The 22,527-nt window shown below is 37.1% G+C and overlaps 2 protein-coding genes across 4 annotated transcripts; both read right to left on the bottom strand.

The window, feature by feature from the left end:
- Positions 1–941: 941 nt before the first annotated feature.
- On the bottom strand, positions 942–7,128 carry LOC147860619 (SIN-like family protein). Of its 3 annotated transcripts, none has more exons than XM_087324724.1 (13): positions 6,577–7,128; positions 6,098–6,166; positions 5,920–6,027; positions 5,767–5,832; positions 4,985–5,164; positions 4,570–4,656; positions 4,381–4,487; positions 4,197–4,295; positions 3,354–3,405; positions 2,626–3,254; positions 2,123–2,338; positions 1,917–2,037; positions 942–1,425 (listed from the first exon to the last, which is right to left on the bottom strand). In XM_087324724.1, the coding sequence occupies exons 1-13, from the start codon at positions 7,105–7,107 to the stop codon at positions 1,354–1,356; spliced, it is 2,337 nt and encodes a 778-aa protein (XP_087180850.1). In that variant the 5' UTR covers positions 7,108–7,128; the 3' UTR covers positions 942–1,353. The 3 variants fall into 3 exon arrangements, with proteins under 3 accessions (XP_087180850.1, XP_087180852.1, XP_087180851.1); XM_087324726.1 differs by lacking the exon at positions 6,577–7,128 and adding an exon at positions 6,450–6,515; XM_087324725.1 differs by lacking the exons at positions 942–1,425; positions 1,917–2,037 and having other exon boundaries at positions 2,298–2,331.
- A 6,754-nt stretch (positions 7,129–13,882) lies between these two features.
- SDP6 (FAD-dependent oxidoreductase family protein) lies at positions 13,883–19,154 on the bottom strand. The gene is made up of 6 exons (XM_087324790.1): positions 18,332–19,154; positions 16,958–17,431; positions 15,562–15,893; positions 14,941–15,098; positions 14,511–14,769; positions 13,883–14,400 (listed from the first exon to the last, which is right to left on the bottom strand). Exons 1-6 carry the CDS (start codon positions 18,693–18,695, stop codon positions 14,104–14,106), a joined length of 1,884 nt encoding a protein of 627 aa, XP_087180916.1. The 5' UTR covers positions 18,696–19,154; the 3' UTR covers positions 13,883–14,103.
- Between the last annotated feature and the right edge of the window lie 3,373 nt (positions 19,155–22,527).

Below are 22,527 nucleotides of genomic sequence, written 5' to 3'. Positions count from 1 at the left end.
CGCTTACAAAGGCAATAATATTAATAGACATCTCCTTTCCATCATTTTGTATTTTGTAGCTGATATGGTTTTTTTAAACTAATGGAAGGATATGTTTTTTAAAAATATTACTAATAGACATCAGTAGTGTGTATCATGGTTGATGTTTTGTATTTGTGTTTACTGAACAACAACTCTTTCCAGGGTGCATCTACCAACGGTAGTTCTAGAATACAAGCCTCAAGAATACACAAAGTAAATAATATTGCCAAGTGTGTGTGTGTTGGGGGGACAAACTTATCCAAACACAAAGGAAATTTACCAATCTATAATTTGTTGAAGCGAAATTCCCATGAGGTTACCACAAAAGAAATATACCAATATACTATTTGTTGATGAGACAAAATTCCCAAGAGGTTACCCATCACGGTACCATTGTTAGCACGTGCTATCAACTACCAATTCACCTTATTGAGGGGAAACTCCCAAGGAGATCAACCATCTCGAAACTATTGTATGTGTGCTTGACACACAAGGTCAACTCGTCCTAGCTATCCATACCCCAAGACCTATAGATCTTTGAGACTTCCTTGAGCAATTTGAACTCACCTTACAACTTGGCAATACCTTATGCTACTATCACTCTTAAGAATTTACAAAAAAGATAATCCAATTTGTTCTCATAATTTGATCAAATCACCATTCCTTTCTTGGAAAGCTAATTAATACCAAATAAACATAATTAATTGATAATTAAAGCATTGCCTCTTCTTGCCGCAACTAAATAAATTACCAAATAGCACAATTTTAGCACCTCTTGTTAATTAGCTTTGTGGAAAAAAATGGTGATTATATTATCCCAAAATCAAAAATTTGGACAATATTTTGTTAATGCCCATCATATAATGGGCATTATGTACATGGTAATTTTCTTCACCTTTGAATTTTTTATGCTACTCATGCAGTGCAAAAGTAGCTTGTTATTTGAACTAGATCAAGAGAAAGAGACAGATCAGATAATCACATTATACTGTATGGATACCGTATCATGGATTACAAATTAAGGGATTCTTTTTGTATAACTTGGCCGAATCATCAAAATGGCAATCTTGAAGGTCTTCCTTGTGCTTTGCCTTGAGCTATAGCAACCAATTACCTGAACGTTTATTTGAATTTGTCAATTTGTGGACAATTTTAAGCTTTCCCTGATACTTATTTGTGTATATGATTGAGTTCTTTCCTCAACAAACTTCACAAGTGCATCATGTAAACAATTCTCAAATCATGCGTATGTCGTATCAGCATCTCTGGAGCTTTTCATTTTCCCCTGACAAATGCATTTATCACTGGTCATGCTAAAGGTTGGTGTTGCGCTTAGGCCGGCCGACCATCTCCTGGTTTCAATACCCATGCACCACCTTTCGTATAGCACAGCTCTTTCAAAACCTTCCAAAACGAATAAGATGAAATTTTGTCAAGATATAATAAACAATAATTATTCATGTAGGCACTTAATATTAGAGCATCATGTGTATATTTGTCAAAATCCTATGAGAGCATTGTATTTGATATTCTATTATCAGAAGACGTCAAGTCTCACTAGCTTGCTTCATTATTTGTCAGTGAGAACATTATATTTGGCAATTTCATATAAGATTTTAGATAGCTTTCATGTGCTTTGTTTTCCGTTTGAGATCATTGAATTGGTTCCTAACTGCTTTTTCCATTACAGTTTGTCGGACTTTCTAATGACAGCATTGAATTTCATATTTTTTGGCATAGGAATTTCGCCATGTCTCACAAGCTTTGTATTCTCCTGCTCACTTGGTACTGAAGTAATTGTATCTGATATCTAATACGTAAGTCTTAGTTATACATTGAGACACTTATGATGTTTTAGCAAATTAAGTCAATAAGACACGGGGAAAATATTTTACCTTCTGATAGATATTGGCCTGAACTTCAGTTTTAAGAGCTATCTTTGATGCTTCCACAATATCCACTCTTTTAAGTCCAGTGGTAGCCCCCTTGGCACGTAATAAAGCAATAACAACATCCCTGCAATCAGGAGAACTATAAGAAGCAAGACTTCAAAGGTATTTACACTGCTTAATGAGTTCAAATGAATTTAAAAAAATTGTGCCTGAATGGATCAAGACTAGGATTGCCCAATTTGGTCAAGAAATAAACTCCATCTATATTCGATGCAACTTGATTTATTGCAGCTGTCAATTCCGGTAAAGGAGCACTAGCACCCTTAGCTGCTGCTACTGCAGCTCCCACAACTTTTGGATTTGCATTAGGTGCAGCAGCCTTTGTGATTGCTAATTCACGTAAACTTTGGCATATGAGCTGCAAACTAGTAATGCACAAAATAATCAAGATACATTCATCCTATGCTTCCAGCTGAATAAAAACAAGTTAAGTTTGGGGAACTCCTATTACACTTCCCAACTCTTCATTATTTCCTTTAAAAGAGGGGAAAGCGTGATGAAATGACCATTTTAATTGCTCCAATAGCACATATAATTTCTCACAAGGGGTTTAACCACAGGCATCTGGGATAATACAGATACCTTAAGAGGCATTTTGAGAGAATAAAGAAAAAACAGAAGGCATTTTGCAGTTTTCTCCTTAGGTTTATACCTGCAGACATTGTGTCTTGCAAATATCTCACGTAATGCTCCCGGTAGAGCAGCCCTTGTCTCTTCTGACATTGTCCATTCCCCAGAGAAAGTAGATGTTTTGTTGCGTCCAAGGCCACTCTGAATGGCATTGACAATCTTATCGCCAGAATGTAGCATCCCAGAAGTATGCTGACTAAGAGATGAGTTCTTGCTGCTTGATGCTCCCATTCTAAGACCAATGGCTGCAAACTTAATTTGTTCTTCATTTTCTGTCCATCTCTGCATCTGTTCTTTTGCAACTGCTTGATGACGTTTCAGAAAGGATGTATCAGTGCTTTCTTGAAATTCCCAACCACCTTCTGTAGGTCTCTGTACTGCCAGAGGCAGTAACACGTCTCGAATGATTTCTTTGGGTACCTGAAGCTCTTCTAAATGATCGTGGCGGATGACTCGGCTCTTTGTAAATAAGGAAAGAATATAGTCCCTCACTATACAGATTTCTCCTGTGTAACGAAGGGATGATGCTGCAACCCAGCAACCTTGCACTAGATGTGCCATATCATCAAGGACAGACAAAACCTCCTCTTCTTTGCAACCTGCTGGAGCCAGCTTCATGAGCCTTTCAAACTGTAAAATATGAACCCTACCCTGAAGAAATAGGGTAGAACGTATTGCCAAAAAAAATTCAGAAACTTTTTACTGATGTGTCATACATATCATGTACAAAGTAATAAAGGAGAAGCATACCTTTGATAAAAGTTTTTCAAAACGTTGCTCCAATGGCAAAGTATCCAGAAAGCTGCAAATACGATGCTTATAAGGAACCACTGACATCACAGGGTTGTGTATAATGTAACAGTGCTAAAACAAATGTTAGAGAGGAAAAGATGTGAAAGGATACCCACGATATTATCAAAACTTTCCTAGTTTATCAATAAGCAAAATATGACAAGCAAAAGACTCCAAGATTTTTAATCTCTGCAAACACCTAATGGGCTATTGCAATTTACTACAACGGACAACTCAAGTTAATTACATGCAAACTCATGTTCTTCTGGATATGTTGAAAGTTTATGGTAAATAGTATAAGTTACAATGGAAAACATTTTCCAAGGCTGGATTTTTTCTTCATTAATATTGTACATTCATCCATTCACAAAAAGCCATAGGACACAATATATCCAATAGTTACACACTAAGAATAAGATTTTTCTGCTTATGAGTTTGCTTTAGATTGAAACAAAACAATGGATGACTTTAAGCTGTTACCAAGCAGCCAACATTATCTGTATGGCCAGATTGGCACCAATTTCATCTTTATGGCCAAATCTTGTAACCCGAAAACATGTACATAAAGGGTCACATTCACACATAGAAAAGAAATTTGGGTTGGGTGCTACAACAACCAAAACTTATGGTTACAATCAAAATGATGGCATGATCATGTAGTTTCACCGAAACCCAGTTCACATGCAATGATTATGCATGTCTGTGAAAACAATATAGCATTAAACCCTAGCCACACTTTGAAGAAAACTTGAAAATCACAATGTTTTGTCACTTACAACTACGTTACCAATTTGGTTTTACCTTCTTGAAAGACCTTCATCAACATTGGCATCATGAGCAGCTGCTTCGAAGACACTCAAACTTGCACGGCCTGGCACAAGATGGTTGATATACTCGGTTCTGAAGCAAAAAATTAATGTTCAGAATATACCAATGCTAAAGATTTTCAAAGTACAACCAAAGTCTCAAAAGCGTCATATCATACAATGGCATGCCAAATGGGATTTTATCTCCAACTATTGATGTCAATGCATGCCGAATTTGATCAGTTATAGGACTATCAGTACCATGTGTTTCAAGTGAAATCCATGGCTGTAAAGACAAGAAAAGATGCACTTTGTTAGGAAGCATCATCCTGTTTGAATATTGATGGAAAAATGATGAAAAACCTGACCTCAGCTGCATCAATTTGCCTTAGATGGGCATGTGACTGAAGCCTCATTTGTTCTTGCCGTTCTGTTTCCTGTTTTTTCACCTCCACCTGCCATAATAAGAGACACGATGAAAAACTCTGGGATTAAGAATCTTGTTGGATGTGTGCAAATGGAACATCAGGCTTTGTGTTTGAGAAAACTGTATCATTTGTTTTTTGTACGGATTCATGAGGACACGGATTCATTCTGTATACATAGAGGTTATCACACTAGACACTTCCACAATGTCCATACATCAAACCCAAATGCTTCCAAATCACATATTAGGTGGCATGTATAACACAACTTTTTAGCACCAACATGAACCATCACATAATTTCAAGTAAAAAGCCTAACATGTAATGTTTTATGCACGAGTTCACAAACATCACAAACCTTTAAAGCTACAAGTTGTGGTTTCTCTTCGTTCTCTTCTTCCTCATCATCATTCTCAACATCAACCATATCCTCATCCTCAATAACTTTCCTTGAATTTTTCTTCTTCACATCAGCCTCATCCAAGTACTTCATAGATGGTCGCATCTGAAGAATAGCATCTACAGGAGCAAAATGAAGCTGCAAATAAATGTGTATCAGTTTCAATATTGGAATAAATTTATTGCAAACGACCTGTGCACACCGAACCAATAACTAGTACAAATAACTACATATGACATAAAGATATTGAAGTCAAATTATCTTTTCACTTGCATAGATTTATGATTAAATTTTCCCAAGCCCATGCAAAAGACTCCCATAATATAGTTTGCAGCTTATGAAAACATAAGCCTAAGTATAAAATGCACATTTGGAAAGGAAAAGACTCTGCTGCAAAAGACATTTCCAAAAAGAATTTATGAAACCATACATAGATGAGGCTGCTTTTATCCCAATTTAGGGGAAACAGTCAAAACAAGAAGTTTGAAAATTTATTCATATTCTCCATATGCGGCCTAAATCCTACTCTGTAAATTTTTTATATCCACAATTCATGAAATATGCCAGGATAATCGGTGAGCCATGGCACATAATCCTGTATGATATTCCTTGCACGCATTATGGCACACTGATATGAGGTTCAATCCATTGAAACATCTAATATGTGGATAAGTGCAACCACCTATCAGGGATGAGTTACGAATCCCAATGAAGCTGTATATTTTGAGTTAGAAACACACCTGATTGCCTCGCAAGAGGCCCACTGCATAATTTGTTGTCAATGCTATCTTGGATGAACCTAATGTCTTCCTCACCATCACAAACATCAAAGTCAAAAAAAATTCCATTCAAAGTAAAGAAACCAGATTTTATGACTGTAATACACCACTTACTTGCTTTTTAATTAGTAGGTGTTCATCAGCATCCTGATCATAATTATCTCCAGTGGTATCAACAATAAGATCCATTTCAAGTTTTGTCAATTTCGGCTTGACTCTCACCTGAAATGGAAACAAGCATAAGCTCGGAGCTTCAATGTACATGGATGTGCAATTAGGGTTAGAAGCTCACGGAATCACATCTTTCCTCGAGTCCATATGGTCGCCAATGTGGTCGTAGAGGATATTGCAAAAGATAGAGCTTCCAGAACCATAGAAAAAACGTCAATATAACTACAAGAAAAACACAAACATATCTACGCAAATAACTCAATATAAAAACACCAAAAACATTGATGCAATCAAACAAAAAAGCATCCATATAACCACAAAGGAACATTGAAAAACAAGTCTAACCATCAATGTAGGGTGCTATTAAAGATAGGAAGATTTCGTTGCACATAGTGAAACAACACGAACACTATAATTAACTTATACCTTCGATTCTGCAATGTAGGGAAAAGAAAAGAAAATTCAACATATACCCACAAGTGATGTGCTCCCCAAAAAACCAGCAATACATTTGCAGGAAACATCAATATTAAAACATGAAAAATTCAGTCACACATGATAATAATAATAATGATAAACGGCAATATTAATATGATATACCTTAGTATCTGCAATACCAGGGCAAAGATAAACATCAATCTCACGAACAACGCTGTCGACATTCTCGACAAAGGAAGGGCTACCAGGGAGATCAGGATTGGGTTCCTCTTTCTTCACAATCTCCTCTTTCTTCATTTCCACATCTTCTCCATGCTTCATCTCTACATCCTCACCATCATCGAGCTTCTCGAGCTTCACAAATACATCTGAGAGAAGAGGGAAGCTCTCTAAAGGCTCGGCTTTCGGTGTAATGAGGGTAGGAGGAGGTGTATCATCTACGGCATCCAAGCGAATGGGGGCGTGAGCGGGTACCATCGGAGGGGCTTCTTCATCGAATTTCTCTTTCTCCGGACCTTCTTCTTCCACCTGCAGTTGTGTTGCCTGAGATGTTTGCTTGGGAGGAGGTGCAGCTGAATTTGGTCTTGCTTTACCCCGAGGTTTAGCTTTAGGTTGGAACTTGGATTTGGCAGCCTGTTGGGGGTGAGTGGGGGGAGCATCGGGGTCGAGCTTCGGCTCCAGGAAGACGTCCATGGCCACACCAACAGAGGAGGATTCTTCTGCAGGCAAAAAGGAAGGAACGAAACAGAGTATGTATGTATAAAGAAAGCAGTGGCATCTCTCCCTTTATACTCGAATGCATTCGCGACACATTCGTTTTCATACGAATGCAAACCCCTAAATGCGTATGTTATCAAAAACATTCTCATGTTTCTTTTTACCTTAACTTTCTTACCTTTTAAAAAAACACAAAATTTACCTTGTAATAAATAAATAATGAATACAAAAGTATGGTATTTACCATACCTCGAGGGTGTTTACCATTCTCGAATGGTAGAAACATTCGCGAATGCGAATGTACGTTATTGACCATACTATGCTTCGAACTTTCTTCTTCTTCAAAGAGATCATCATACTTCTCTTTATTTATATTTTTAGCCCACCCAAAAACCCTCACTAGAGTCTAAACCTCTCTCTCTCTCTCTCTCTCTCTCTCTCTCTCTCTCTTTGGTAAAAGCACACAATTATATTATACTAATTGCATGTAAAATCTACTTAGTTACAACACACTTCTTAGTCTCCTCTACCTTTTATGTATGTATATCATATGCCATTACTTGTATGTAGGGAGAGGGACGTCCTGTAATGCCATTAAAAAAAACCTGAATATGCATTTGAAGAACCACGAAATCGCGGCTTAATAGGTTAACGGTTTAAACAGTTTAGTTTTGGTTTGAGCTTTTTTTTAACGGTTCGGTTTGGGGGTGAATAGTTTGATTCGGTTTAAACTGTTTGATGGTTTAGGGTTGCCATTTGATTATTGTTTTAAATATTTTATTAAATAACCTTTTTCATTTTTAAGCCTAATTCTCACATTTTAGGAAAATCTTTTATTTTTTGAAAATTTTAAATTTGAAATAATGAATAAATAAATAAATTTAAAATCAAAATTTTGAATTTTGACCTAACTTGAAAACCAAAACCAAACTACGAAACCGCAGTTTTAACAGTTTAATGGTTTAACAATTTGGATTTTTTGTAATGGTTCAGTTAACACGGTTTTGGTTTTGGTTTAAACAATTTCGGTTCAAATGGTTTAGTGGTTCGGTTCAAGTTTCAAAAAAATTTAACAGTAAGTAAGGTTTCGACACTCTCAAACCAAACCGTTGTCGATTGTTACGTATAATCCATTCATTACAACACTTTTTAGTCTCCTCTACCTATCCATCCTATGTAAGAAGAGAGACATATTGTAATGCCATTAGAAACCCAGAATATGCACTTAAGGAAATGATTCCCTCATGCTCTAAACATCCAAAAATCTCACATAAGACATACCTTTCAACTTCTTCGTATAGGCTTTCACCCCATGACTATTATCAAACATGAAAGCATTACACATATTCCAATTGTGTTGTAGTCCCCAATCTCGTAAAAATTGGAACAATATCTCCATCTCGTCATTTGGACCATTTTGAACATACCGAGAAAAAAACCATTGTTGAGTCCTCAGAAAACAACAGGTTAAAACTTGCCAAATGTTCAATAAGTACTTCTGAATGATGCACGTTATAGGACATTTAACGAACCTATGTGTATTGTCCTCCAATAGAATGGTGCAAAAGAAACCAATGTTAGACCTTAATCCTCGTCTCTTTAAGGGTGAACCTAATCATGACTCTCCATATGAAATACCTTTGCACGATATGGCAAATAGGAATGCCAACCACATTGTAATATTTGTCGCCACCTTGCATTTGACTTACATACATTCCACACATTTTCTGCTTTAGGAGATAGACAAGACAATGATGTCATTGGATGATGATACAATATATTTGTAGTGAGTTGTAACAAGTGTGTACCATCCTGTACTGCCAATTCACCCAAGGTGCAACATTTTGTTTCAATGGCAAAGATCCATGCAACAATGGTATATTATGTAATTTCTCCCAAATAAATCTGTATTTTGGGGGAATACATAACCTTCATTTAACATCTTCAAATTCTAGCAACCTTTGAGATTCATTATCAACCACATTTCCCAAATGTACATCCCCCGATCGAAATAAACGATTGAATTGAGATCTCCGCTTCTCTTTTCCATGCCAATACAACACTCGAGAAGAAACGAGCAATTCACTCTGTAATGAATTACAAAATTCTCAATCACTTGATGGTGCCCACTCAAAAAAAGATAATGCATCTTACCATGACCTTACCAATTGTTGTCCGCATACAAAATGTCGAATCTTTACATGAATACATCCATTGAGTAATGACCACCACAATGCTTGAATCTTTGTTTTCCCATGCACCAACCCATCATCTTTGATAAAATATTGCATCATACATATCCATGGTTTATCTTGTTGACACATATCTTGTAATAATGCAAATCTACAAGCCATCAAATGCATTTCCAAATCTAATATTGTTGCACCACCTAACTGTTTGGGGCTAGCCAAATGGTCCTATGAAATCCATGTAACTCCCATTGTTTCTCCCTTCCGCCACAACATGAACCGAAGAGGTTGCAACAATATTTGTAATGCCTTCTTTGTCCAAGGAAGTAATGGTAAAAAAGATAATAACATGGGTATCAAGATACATTGCATCACTTTGAGTTGTACATGAAAGGGCCAAAATTGACACTTCCAATATGTTGAGATATCAAGCTCAACTAGGTTTAGTTATTTAGTTAACCATGTAACTTAGTTCTTACATAATTAGAATTTAATTAGAAATGTTGATGACCTTAAAGTCTTAAATAGGATTTTGTACTTAAGTGGGGATACATTCTAGATCCACCATTACCAAGTTCATTGAATACAGGACTTACATCCTTGTACCTATATTCTCCTCACACATGTGCACCCTTCCACATGAGATGTATATATACCTCATTGTGGGTATCTTTGTTCTTTGATGCTTATTAATATAGAGAAAGGACTTTAACTACACTCTTGTTAATCATCTCCCATTTATCTTATTGTTCATACGTGTGACTTCCTCTTTCTCTTTCTCACACACACATACACACACATATCACATAATCTTCCACTGCTTAATCACATACATGATTAACTATTCACATAATTAGATACTAGTTAACCCTTAGTTAATTACCTAATTATTAACATGATATCAAAGCGTGTGGTTTAGCATTTCCACTAAGCCCACCCAACTCATAATGATTGCATGTTCAATACGTCGACGACAAATCTAGCGATCCGCGATCGTAGTGTTGCTACATAGACGTGACCGAAGGAAGAAAAGTAAAAAAGGAACACACCATATCAACATGAACGCACTAATGGGTGGCTCACTCCCTAGTGAAAAGCTAGATTGGAGCAAATTTTCATCGTGGGAGTATAAGATGAAATAATACCTAGTCGGCCAAGGGTATTGGTGCTATATCAACGACGCCCTTGAAAATAAACCCAACATCACAAATGCCACTACCCAACGTGGGAGCAAGGAGCAAGTCAGGTAATGTATTGTTTTGCAACATGTGTCCATGATCACATGCTTAGCCACATTCAAGACGCCAAGACCCCACCAAGACGCCTAAAGAAGTGTGGGAGAACTTGAAGAAAACCTTCGTTGCCAACACAACTACCCACAAACTTTAACTCCGGCAAGAGTTGAACAACATACGACAAAAGGATTTGTCTATGTCAGACTACACCATCAAGATCAAGAGCATTTGTGACTCACTTAGCTCCATCAACATAAACATTGAAGAGGACGAAATGGTGCAAGTGTGCTTGGGCAACCTTGCACAACGGTTTGATCCGATAAGGACAACAATCTTGGCGAGAGAAAACCCTCCTTCATTCTTTGACCTTCAATCAATGTTATTGATTGAAGAGAACCACGTCTGAACCAAGAGTAAGACATTAGAAGGACAAATGTCCTTCTAGAATTCGAATGGTGGTCGAGGACGAGGTCACAATAGTAGAAAAGGTTGATTTGGCCCATCTCACGAAGGGAACGCAAACCTTTGACAAGAAGACGGAAGCCTTCGAGGAACCTTCGGAAGAAGGGTGAGCTTCCATGCCAAACAAGGTCGGCAAACCATGCCACTTACTTGCAATTATTGTGGGAAGATCAACCATTATGAAGAGGAGTACCGAAAGAAAAAAAAGTGAGCCAACTTCCACAAGCCAACAACTCACAAACTATGCCACCAACTCCGACCTTGAAGACCATGGTAGATTGTTCATCATGCGACATAAGGCTAACTCTATGTCGGAATCTGAATCCACTAGCACCTCCAATTCGAAAGACGTGTGGTTCGTCGACTCTAGTGCCTCAAATCATATGACGTCACACCAAGAATGGTTTCGTGACTTAAGAACGTCGGGTCAACCCGGCTACATAGAGACGAGAGACGACACCACACATCCCATTCGGCACATCGACAATGTTCCATTCGGCAAAGACGGCAAAAACAATTGCATCAAGAAGGACTTCCACATTCCTACAATAACAAAGAATTTGGTCTCGGTCGGCCAAATCGTGGAGCAAGGCATGCAAGTCTGTTTCAACAACGGAGGATGCTTTATTGAAAAGAATGGTTGACTCATAGTTGGAGGAAGAAAAGACAATTGAATGTTTATTCTCGATTTGGACGAGGTAAAATCGTCCATGTATGTCAAAGGTCTCAAAATCGAGACGAACATTGAGTTGTGGCACAAGAGAATCAGCCACATCAATCTCCAACGACTTCAAGCGATGCAATTAGAGGGAGTCGTCATGACATGGGGAAAATGTGTAGGCTCATGCTTCACACGGTATACTACATATGTTGCACCTAACTACAAAACCATATTCTTCACTACACGAGAAAACCACACACATCAATACATGTTAGATCCCATCTCATTTTGTACCATTAGAACCATTTTCTCAATGTGACTTACCACTCACACATTGTGATGTGGGGCAGGGCATTAGGGCACAAGTGATGGGAGTACTTGACTATGCACACTTTGCCTGAAAAAAGTCAATAGTTTGCGTATCACACTTTGATACAATGCCTTGCCTTTTATCACATTTGACTATGCTTTCCACACAACTTCGACCAAACCCAATACTTGCATGAATTTCTCTCATTGTCACGATGTGCGCAATCTCAATTGCAATATTCATTGGTAAAGTTCTTGAACATCGAGAGTTTCTACTCACTTTTGCATGTATTACGTGAAATGTAATATTTTTTGTCTTTGATGATGGGTCCTATTTTATCTCTGAAGACAATAATAAAATCTCTCTCTCTCTCTCTCTCTCTCTCTCTCTCTCTCTCTCTCTCTCTCTCTCTCTCTCTCTCTCTCAAAATAGATGACTTGTGTCATGATGAAGAATAAGAAGTAGATTATTCACAAAGGCATGTCCTCCCAACCATGGAACATGCCCTTATACAATAGGTCCCATGTGTGAGGGTTGTTATGCATGTCCACCATACAACATTAAGGCAGTTTGTCTACATCCATACCTACATACATCTAAAAAATGGCCTAATGCTACTCTTGGTCATGACATTCATAGAATTCAAACTTTGAAGTCCAATATTAGCAAGGACATAAATTACCTAGAACATTCAAATCCAAGATATACCAACATGGCATTTGTAGACAATCATTTCAAAACAAAATAATGTGATTTGTAGGAATTGGCAAAAATTTAGTTGAATTGTAAAACCTGGGCTTAAGAGGTTTGGTTCACATTTAGGAATTTGTAAAGAGTTTGGTTTGGCTTGGCGGTTAAAGGGTTAGGTTTGGTTCAATTTAAGCCTCTATCAACTGAATGGCTTAATGGTTATGGGAACATTTTTGAAATATTATTATACATATTATAAATTACGTGATATTTTATTAAGTTTAAATTTTGAATCATAACAATTCTTGTAAGTTTTAGTATTTTTTAATACTAAAACAATAAACCTTTCTTGAAAAGTTGAAAATAGAGTATAATGTCGTCGATAAGTTGGCTCGAGCCAAAGCTAAACCATGAAGCGGCAGCCTAATGGCTTAAGGGTGTGTAGGTCTCATGAATCTTTTTGGGTTTGAGCTTGAAAATCCCTTGAGTGGTTTTGTTTGAAGAGTTTTGGCCCAAAGGTTTTATACTTCACTTTAGTTTAATATTTTTTAAATAGTTGGGTTTAGAGTTGTTTAGGTTTGAAACTCCCAAAGAGTTACCAATTCATAGTGCTCATCATATTTCTTGGAGAGCCAATGGCACTATATGTTCATGGTAAGATATTATAGTTGACATATTTCTGAAAAAACATATGCATAATTGAATCTATACACATATTAGAATTGCATAAATAATTGTTGCCCCTAAGTCCTTGTTATTCTCCCCAAATGCCTATGGTGAAAACCCTCCTTAGAAGTTAGTAAAGCAATGCCATTCTAGCAATTGTATGCTATATTCATTCCCATTTTCTCAATATATGTGCTACCCAAGCAATGATATGGTATCCGCTCAATTCATCCAAAATTTCTCGCTTTTACATGACTAACATTTATAAACAGTTCATATCCAATTCATGCATTTATTTGGTCCAAAAGGGAAGGTCTGCATTGTTTTCTTTCATCTCAGCATTCTGTTACCGAAAAGAGTAAGTCTAGATAGATAAAAAAGACTTTGCCATAATGAAACAACTTGATACTCAGGTTTATGGAAGGTTTGAAAGTGGCACTAACAACAAAATCTCATTGAGGTGCGTTGTGTACAGAAGGAAAAAGAAAGTAGCAAATACTAAGGTAAAACAAAATAGACTCAAACTAGTATGCATATGCAAAATATATGGTTTAGAATTAAACTACATGTACATGTATTAGCTAAAATAATGTTTGAGGAAACATACAAATTGTGTGTAGAAGTACTAGAGCATGGCTTGCCCCATTTAGAGAGGCACTCCTTTTTACATTTCCAAATCCTCATTCATTCTCTTTGAGGGTTTGAATTTTATTTCGCTTTATTATTGGACAACCTCATTTTATACAAAACGTTTGTTTCTCAATGCTTTCCATCATTGAACTGCGCATTCTGAGACGATTTAAACGTTTCGAGGAATGCCATCGCTTCAGCCATCTCCGATTTTCTTCTATCTTTATTCCATTTGTGTTCGGATGCGAGAATCTCTATGACACGAGGCACTGCCTTCCGAGCGGCGTTCGTGTCGAGAAACGCTAACCTTGACCTCCGTGCAATAAAATCGACTACGCTCTCGCAATACTCGTATCTTGCACAATATGCCACCTCTGCCTCCAGATAAGGGTAACCATGGGCAAGACGCTTTCCGAGACCCTCATCCTGAAAAAGAAAAACAATGGAATGAACAATTACTTACATTGAGATGTTTGATGTTTTGCATGCTTGTGAAATGGAAGGGAAATATTCTAAGGAAGAAAATGATTGCATACTTGAGCAATTTCAGCTACTCTGTTGGCTAAACCACCATATGAATGAGAGAGATGCTTGGCGACTGAAGTGTCCATAACACCAGGGACAATTTTGCCACCATAGCTCTTTTTCATGCGAACATAGTTTTGCGATAACACAGTAAATAAAGCGGGATCCCACTCCTCTCCGCCAATCAATCTTAGTTCTTTTGTTACACAACTATTGGAAGGGCTAAGACCTCCATATGTGATGGCGGCGTTTACCGCATCTTCAGCCATGCTGGTAAAGGAACTTACTGTTAGTATAACCATAACAACAATATCATGAATATAATATATTATTCAATACTGTCCAATAACATCTCATTCAATATGACACATTATTAGTACCATAAAATAGCATATCACTAAATAAAGGGAATGAGAATTGATTTTCTAGACTATATCTAACCTCCTATAGGTTGTCCACTTTCCACCAGTGATGGTCACCATCCCCTCTGGCCCCAAAGAGATCATATGGTCCCGAGAAATATTTTCGGTCTTTGATGATGGATCTGAAGCAAGAGGACGGATACCGCTCCAAGCAGATAAAACATCTGCTCGCCGTACCTGGGATCATGTAAGGATGATCATCTATATTTACTTCTAAAATCATGTTACGTTGCAGTGTGTTCTCTCTCACTTCATCTTACAATTAGCCTTAATGCCATCATCCTACAGTTTATCTTGTAAGACCACATACAGCCATCCTCATACATTCACTTTTGATAAAAACAAAGTGCCTTTATGCAATTATTGATAAAAGTAAAGGTATCAAAATACATATTCTCAATGATATCCTTAAACTTTCATACAATTTTCCATCAATTCAAATTTCGTGACTGCATACCAGGTTCTAAATAATGAGTATTGAGACATCTTCATATGATTACAAGTTGTATATTTCATGGTGGGCTTTAACCCAATTTTGGCATTTCTAAAAAATGTGTGTAATATGCACATATATAAATAGACACAGTGAGAAAGAGTTCCTCAATAAAATAAAGATTTATACTCTGGCCAAAAGGCTTACCTTCACACATAGGTAATCACTAATAGCATCCAGAATGAATTGAATTTCTTCTTCAAGTGGTTCTGGCAGCATGGTAATTTTTGTGCTAGAGTCTGTGGTGCCAGCAACGGTGTTCCCAAGCCATGGAAGCATAAACACAACCCTTCCATCTTTTGTTTTAGGTACTATCAGACCCATCCCATCAGGTGAGTAATAATCTGGAAGAACAACATGTACACCACTGCTGGGTGAAATATGGGGCTTGGAATCTTTATCTACAAGTTTTCGAATTTCATCAGTAAAGGGCCCTGCTGCATTTACTATTACTTTAGCATGCACATCGAATGTCTTTCCTGTAAACAAAATGTTGCTTTCAGTCATAGATGAAAAACACATCAGGAGTCAAACGTTAAGTCATGCATTACAATGTGTGCATATAATATTCACATTTTCAGTCATTATCACCACTCTAAAGGGATGCAATCTCTTATATAAATAAAAAGTATCTATATAAGTGATGATAGAAAATACTTCGAGATCTCCATGGGACAGAATCAAGATTAGAGTTTTTCTTTGTTGGAACAAAAGCAGCTCACTCAGACCAATATTTGTTTCAAGTGCATGGCATAATCTAATGACAACATCCATATCCCAAACTGACTTTGAGCTCTTCTTGGACAGCTTAGGTGGAAGGCAGGGAGGGCCCCTCCTGAGCCATCAGGGAAATACCACTCTGGAAGGGCTAGGATTCTAACTTTGCATCGATAGTTAAGAGGCCAAGGAACAGTCCCCAGTCAAACAGTTTCTATGGGGCATTGGTCTCCTAAAGGGTAACGGAGGCATGCAAAGGTTTCCTCAGGCTGGACACAAATCAGCATTACAGTGAAAGGCAGAAGGGAGCTTGATAATGTAACTCATTATTTCCTAACTTATGAGCTTAACAAGAAGCTTCAATTGCCAGAAACATTTACTACCCATAAATACATTTTCTCCATGACCCAAGGAGGAGAAATATGCATGGGACATACAAGTGAAGAACATGAAGTTCAGCATCCACGAACATTGTATGCATCTTGACTTTCATGTTATGCACCTTGCCAACATTTTCCCGCATCATGAATGAAAATAGATATAAACACCAAAAAAGCTCTATTGCTTGACAAAATACTTCAACATCCTCCATGGGATATCATGGAAACCATGTGCTTTAAGATCATGAGACCTCTATACTGCTATTTGGTTGAAGCTATTTGGTATTCTCCATAAAGAAATTACTTGGAAATCATTTCACATATCTTAAACCCAACTACGTAACTTGGAAATCATGTCCCAATCAATATTATGTATCTAGCTTGTGACCAAAGAATCATAAATACATAAAGATTCAACATAATTAAATCCGGAGGAATAAAAGAACCTGAAAGATGATCAAGAACACGCGCTCTCGTGACATGCCCTGTATTTTCATCTTTGAAAAGTGCAACAACTTCAGCATGATTAACAACAGAAGCTCCTGTCAGTGCAGCTGTACAAGCAAGTCCAACATTGAATCTACTATCATTGAATTGACCATCATAATACACAACTGTCCCTTTCAAGCTCCTTCCATGATCCTGCTGAGAGAGTGTTGGGAAGAGAGATTTGGATTGTTCAGCAGAATAAAACCTTGAAAGATGAAGCAATTGGCGCCCAGCTACTAAGTCATACATTTTGAGTCCTGACCAATAATAAGGGATTTCCCAGAGTTCGTAGCAAGGAGTCATGATGGCTAAAGGAGCACATAAATGAGGTGCATTCCGAAGCATGTGATATCGTTCATCCAAAGCATGGAAAACAAGCTTGAGTTGCCCTAAATCAAGCTGGAAAACCGCCTTTTCAAGGTATCGAACCCCTGATAATCAAAATATGCAAACAATACCATAACTCGTTAGACATTTTGTCATTCAGCACATGCCACCTCAAAGTGATACTTAAAAAGAGTGCTTTTTGCAGATTGTGCTACACAATAGTCTCCCATTTTTGTGGTACATGAAAAATGGGAAGGAAGAGTTCTCGCTCTCCAAATAAAATGGCATCTTGTTAAAGCATAAGGGCACAATTATATATATGCAATCCTTACATGCCAACTGCATATTTATGCAAACACGATAAGCTAGGAAAACAGATGTGTATTCTCTTCTCTCTCTCTCTCTCTCTCTCTCTCTCTCTCTCTCTCTCTCTCTCTCTCTCTCTCTCTCTCTCTCTCTCTCTCTCTCTCTCTCTCTCTCTCTCTCTCTCTCTCTCTCTCTCCCTCTACTTGTGCATGCCTTATTCACGCATAGAGACATTGTGCTTCAATGTATGAATACCCCTTTTTAGGAAGGAGACGCATATCACGAACACATGTATACTCTGGTCCCATAGGTCAAAATCAGCCTCTTTAAAGACAATAAAAATTCTAATTCTCTCTCTCTCTCTCTCTCTCTCAAATCATGCAGTATGGCATATAAGGGTTATATATCTAATCAAGATGCCATTGCTGTTTCCCTCTAAACTCAGAATTAATTAGGGACTAGGCATCTAACGATTAATTGTGACTATCTAAGCATACCATGAGTGTTTCCCCTCTCTTAGGGTTGATCAAACCTGTGCACAATGGCATATCTATCTATCTATCTATCAATATATATACATATATATACATATACACGCGCATACACTCTGTTTCTCTAATACCTTAACAAAATCCGCCTCAAATCAAACCAGAACAAAAGAAAAACAGTAAAAAGAGAGAGTACATAAAAAAGCTTACCTCCATGGACCAGTTTTGTTGATCGAGAAGAGGTACCCGAAGAGAAATCGTCTCTTTCGACGAGACCTACTTTGAGACCCCTGGTGGATCCATCAAGAGCACATCCACATCCAGTTGCTCCACCTCCAATGATGAGTAAATCTAGAGGTGAAGAAGGGCTACTTTCTCTCAGATTAGAGAGCTGAGATGCTCTAGATGGCACCATATAATTGCTTGCTTCTATCCGCTTCTTCCATCTCTCGGTTGCTTCTATTTTATCAATATCATCAAAAATTTGCAGTTTTGAACCAATCGCATAACCACCACAGGCTATGGCCACCATAGCCGAGCTTCCTAGAAGCAATTTCTTGAGCTTACTACCCATTTTGTTGTGCAACTTTTGCAATATAACTAATCTACTGAATCCAAACCATGATCGAGAAACCAATTGTGGATAGATTGAAGATTGAGAAAATCTCTACTATTTCAGATCTCTGTTTGATTTACAATTGGCATCTCTGCTGCTTCTTATTCTTATTCTTCTTGACCTTCCGAGAAATTTCGCACTTTTTTTTCCAGCTTATATCTCTGTTTATTTACGGTGTGGGGACAGATTAAGGGAAAAGTGCATATAAATAAAAATAAAAATAAAACCCAATTGGGAATCTCTGTTCCTTTTCCCTTGTCCTGCTTCTTTGTAACGCTAAGAAACTTAGCAGTTTCTCTGCATCAAAGTTACATATATATATACTATGTGTGTATGTCTCTGTTTTTTCTATTATGATTTAAAGAGAGATCAAAGGAAACGCAAATGGAATCCCTCTTCTTCTTCTTCTTCTCCCTTTTCTTCTGCAGAGAATCTGACCGCTCATAAAGAACAAATAGATTCATTCGTTTCCTCAAGAGATTTTGTATTTGCGTTTGTTTTGTTTTTTGTTTTTTGTTTTTTTTTTTTTTTCTCCGAATTAGCTATTGCTTTAAAATAGCAAAACAAATAATTCAAAAGAGGAAATATTTGCTTATTTTACATATGTAGCCTCCAAAGGGCTAATTTTTCCTTCTGTAGAGATGCTTCACAAGAGAGAGAGAAAGAGAGAGAGAGAGAGAGAAAGCATAATTGCTTTTCTTTGTTTGGGCCCTTTAGGTATAGCTACATACTCTCACCCGTCAATCTATGTTGACTCCTACATGAATTGATGTTATCTAGATCACGCGAGAAAAAGGAACTGGCAAGCTCGCAAGTGGTGTGATCAATGTGTCCATGGCAGTTACACTCATGCGTGTGAAGGTCGGGACATATTGAACCCAGTATCTTTCTGTTGATAGCCTTAATAGCTTCGATTGATCAAACAAGTTACATTGAATGTATCGATCATGTCAACTTCATGCTCGACATCTGCATTTCTCACTAGCATTTTGTGAAATAACTTCACACTGGAATAGTTCGATAGTGAAAGTGAAAAGGAGAGAGTATTTTGATTACATGAGGATGAGAGAGAGAATGACTGACTTCGACTGATTGAACAAGTTATCTCAAATAAATTGATAAAGTCGTTGTTTCTTATTAGCGTTTTGCTTTAGACGACAATGAATTGCTTATAATAAAGAAACAGAGAGGGTAAGTCAATAATTGTGTGTGTGTGTGTGTGTGTTTTGATCAAGTAATTTATTGCTTTTGAATGTATCGTTTCGAAAGTAATATCAAAGCTTTATAGTCCACAAAATGTAATATTTCACCCTCTTTTTCAAATACATTTCTCATCATATAGGCCAAAGGATATTCATACTTTTGTCAATATTCTATCTTCCATTTGTCATTATATAGGCCAAAAGATATGTAGGCTTTTGTCAATACATATACATTTCTCAATTGTATTAATCTTTATATTGGTGTAAATAATTGCCCATGTTTTTATTAATCCATACATTCGAGTTTAAATCTCAAGGTCTCTGTTGGAGAATGATACAAATGAAAGACCATATGGGCTCCATCAAATCACCTTACTATTAAACTACATTTGCCAGTCTCTATAGTTCTCACACACCATAGGGTGTGTCTATTTTGTGACATGGAAACAATGTAGCACGTATAAAAGTACAATTTCATTACGGCAAAATCTCTATCAAGTTTCTCTTACAAAGTAGGGTGAGCTTTCAATTGCGCTATAAAGTAATCCTTTTAAAATTATTTGAGCTCTCATTACAAGGGCCATTGAGCGGCGTAGGCAACTTAACCCATGGTACTTATTTGGGACATGAGAACAATACTTCAAACATTCTATTTTGGTGTCGTGAACAATGATAAATATCATATCATCTCTATAAGTTGTTTGGTGAGAATGTATATTTATCCTGCTTGGTGGGAAAATGACCCTCCTTTAGAGAGGTCCAACATTATAAATATTAATTATGGTAAGTTAGGAGTAAGTATGCCTTGCTTGATTCCTTGTTTGGCTATATAAACCATATGCATAAGCCTCCGTATGGGTAGACAAAGATAGAGAATATAATATACACTTATGCATTTTCTTCTACGTGTTATTATGTATAATTTGATTCCATGTTTACCTTCTCATATGATAATTGTAAATGTAGCATTTGTGTGCTTAAGGTGTTTTCAAGATTACTTAGTCATTATGAGTACATCCATTGAGTATTTGAATTGGCCTAGTGAGCCACTTTGTGTGTTAATAGTGTTAAATGCGATCAATACTGTATTGTGACGTGAGGTATCAAGAGTGTCACCAATTGTCCTTTGTACCTAATAATTATCCTCAATTGCTTGTTAAGTGACAACCTCTTGCAAATATCTTAGCCATTCAATTGGTTGATAGCCATCATCATTGACTTGCATCACCAAAACTCACGACAAATAACAATTGGTGACCACGAAAAAAAAAAGGAATCTCTCCCCGTGCATTAGAAAAAGGTGACAAATGTTCAATCATATTGATTCAACATCTAGTGTTACCCTCACACTTTATCCACATGGATAGAATACTACGGTACAATCTTACCATGAGATATTATATGGTCATGCCCGTAACGTCTAGGACTAACAATTATATGGATTACCTGCTTGCAAAAGGACCACTTGTCAATCATAGCCCCAAAAACACTTGAACTTCATAACTAAGACAACTTGAGGAGGCATCAAAGTTTTGTATGGTATTGCCTTGGAATTAATACTCTTGTTTTTGTGAACAAACTAGTTAAATCCTTCAATTTGAATTTGTGCAAGTTTTGTTAGTACGAGTGTATCTCTATGCACCATCATATTTATGTTGAGGCTAATTCTCAGACCAAACCTCCACCATTTCTATATATTTTTCTTTTTCTTTCATATGTTCATATCCTCCCCACCTAAGATACTTTTTCTTGTTAAGGTGCTCACAAAGGAGTTTTGGGTACCACAGTATGATCAAGGGGCGTTGGATATCTAACGTATAGGCTCGTTGAAGTGGTTCAACACATTGTTGTTCGTGTCCATGGGATATTTGTGCTACCCTTTTCTCAAACTTGTGTGAGCCTTCCAAATTTTGTAAGCATTGTGGGGTTGAATTCACCAACTCTCACGATCAGAGCACAATATAGAGGATAGAGGGGAATTTTAAGATCATAAGAATGCAATGACTCACAACAAATATGCTAATGTTATGAAAGTTTAATATATAGGTAGATTCAATTACTAGGGAAGTAGAAAATTTAATACATTGCTGAAACCATGAAAAGAGAATTACACAAAGAAGATAAAATCATTTTCAATGACTCATCACATGTGTCCACGTGAGTCGTTGAGCTTGAGGGGAGAGTGCAATAGCATTACTAGCCGTGCAAGGAATAAATTTAAGCTCTTCATAGAAATGACAATAAAACACATTTGAGCTTGAAAGGACATGTGAAATAACAAATCCAACCATGCACCTTCTCCGCTTGATCTCTTGAGCTTGACGTGATGAATCCAAGATCTTCGTATGAATGGTCATATTAAACTATTGAGCTTGACTGGTGCGTTAAAATAGCAAGCTCAAACACACACCTTGTATGTGAAAGCAAACTCTTAGGGACATGCGTTTTCGTGCCACGATGAGAAAATAACCTCTACCAAATTATACGAACTAATTCAAATATTTGTAAATGGTTGTTTAGCTAAGTGGTAGCTAATAACTTGATAAGAACTGGTTGCCACAGGATGATAATATTATGTGTAAATAGCT

Source organism: Azolla caroliniana, unplaced genomic scaffold, assembly GCF_043228905.1.
Source record: "Azolla caroliniana isolate FFs.n. ecotype wild unplaced genomic scaffold, voAzoCaro1.0.p SCAF_9, whole genome shotgun sequence".
Classification (NCBI taxonomy): domain Eukaryota; kingdom Viridiplantae; phylum Streptophyta; class Polypodiopsida; order Salviniales; family Salviniaceae; genus Azolla; species Azolla caroliniana.
This window is presented reverse-complemented; position numbering and strand designations above follow the sequence as displayed.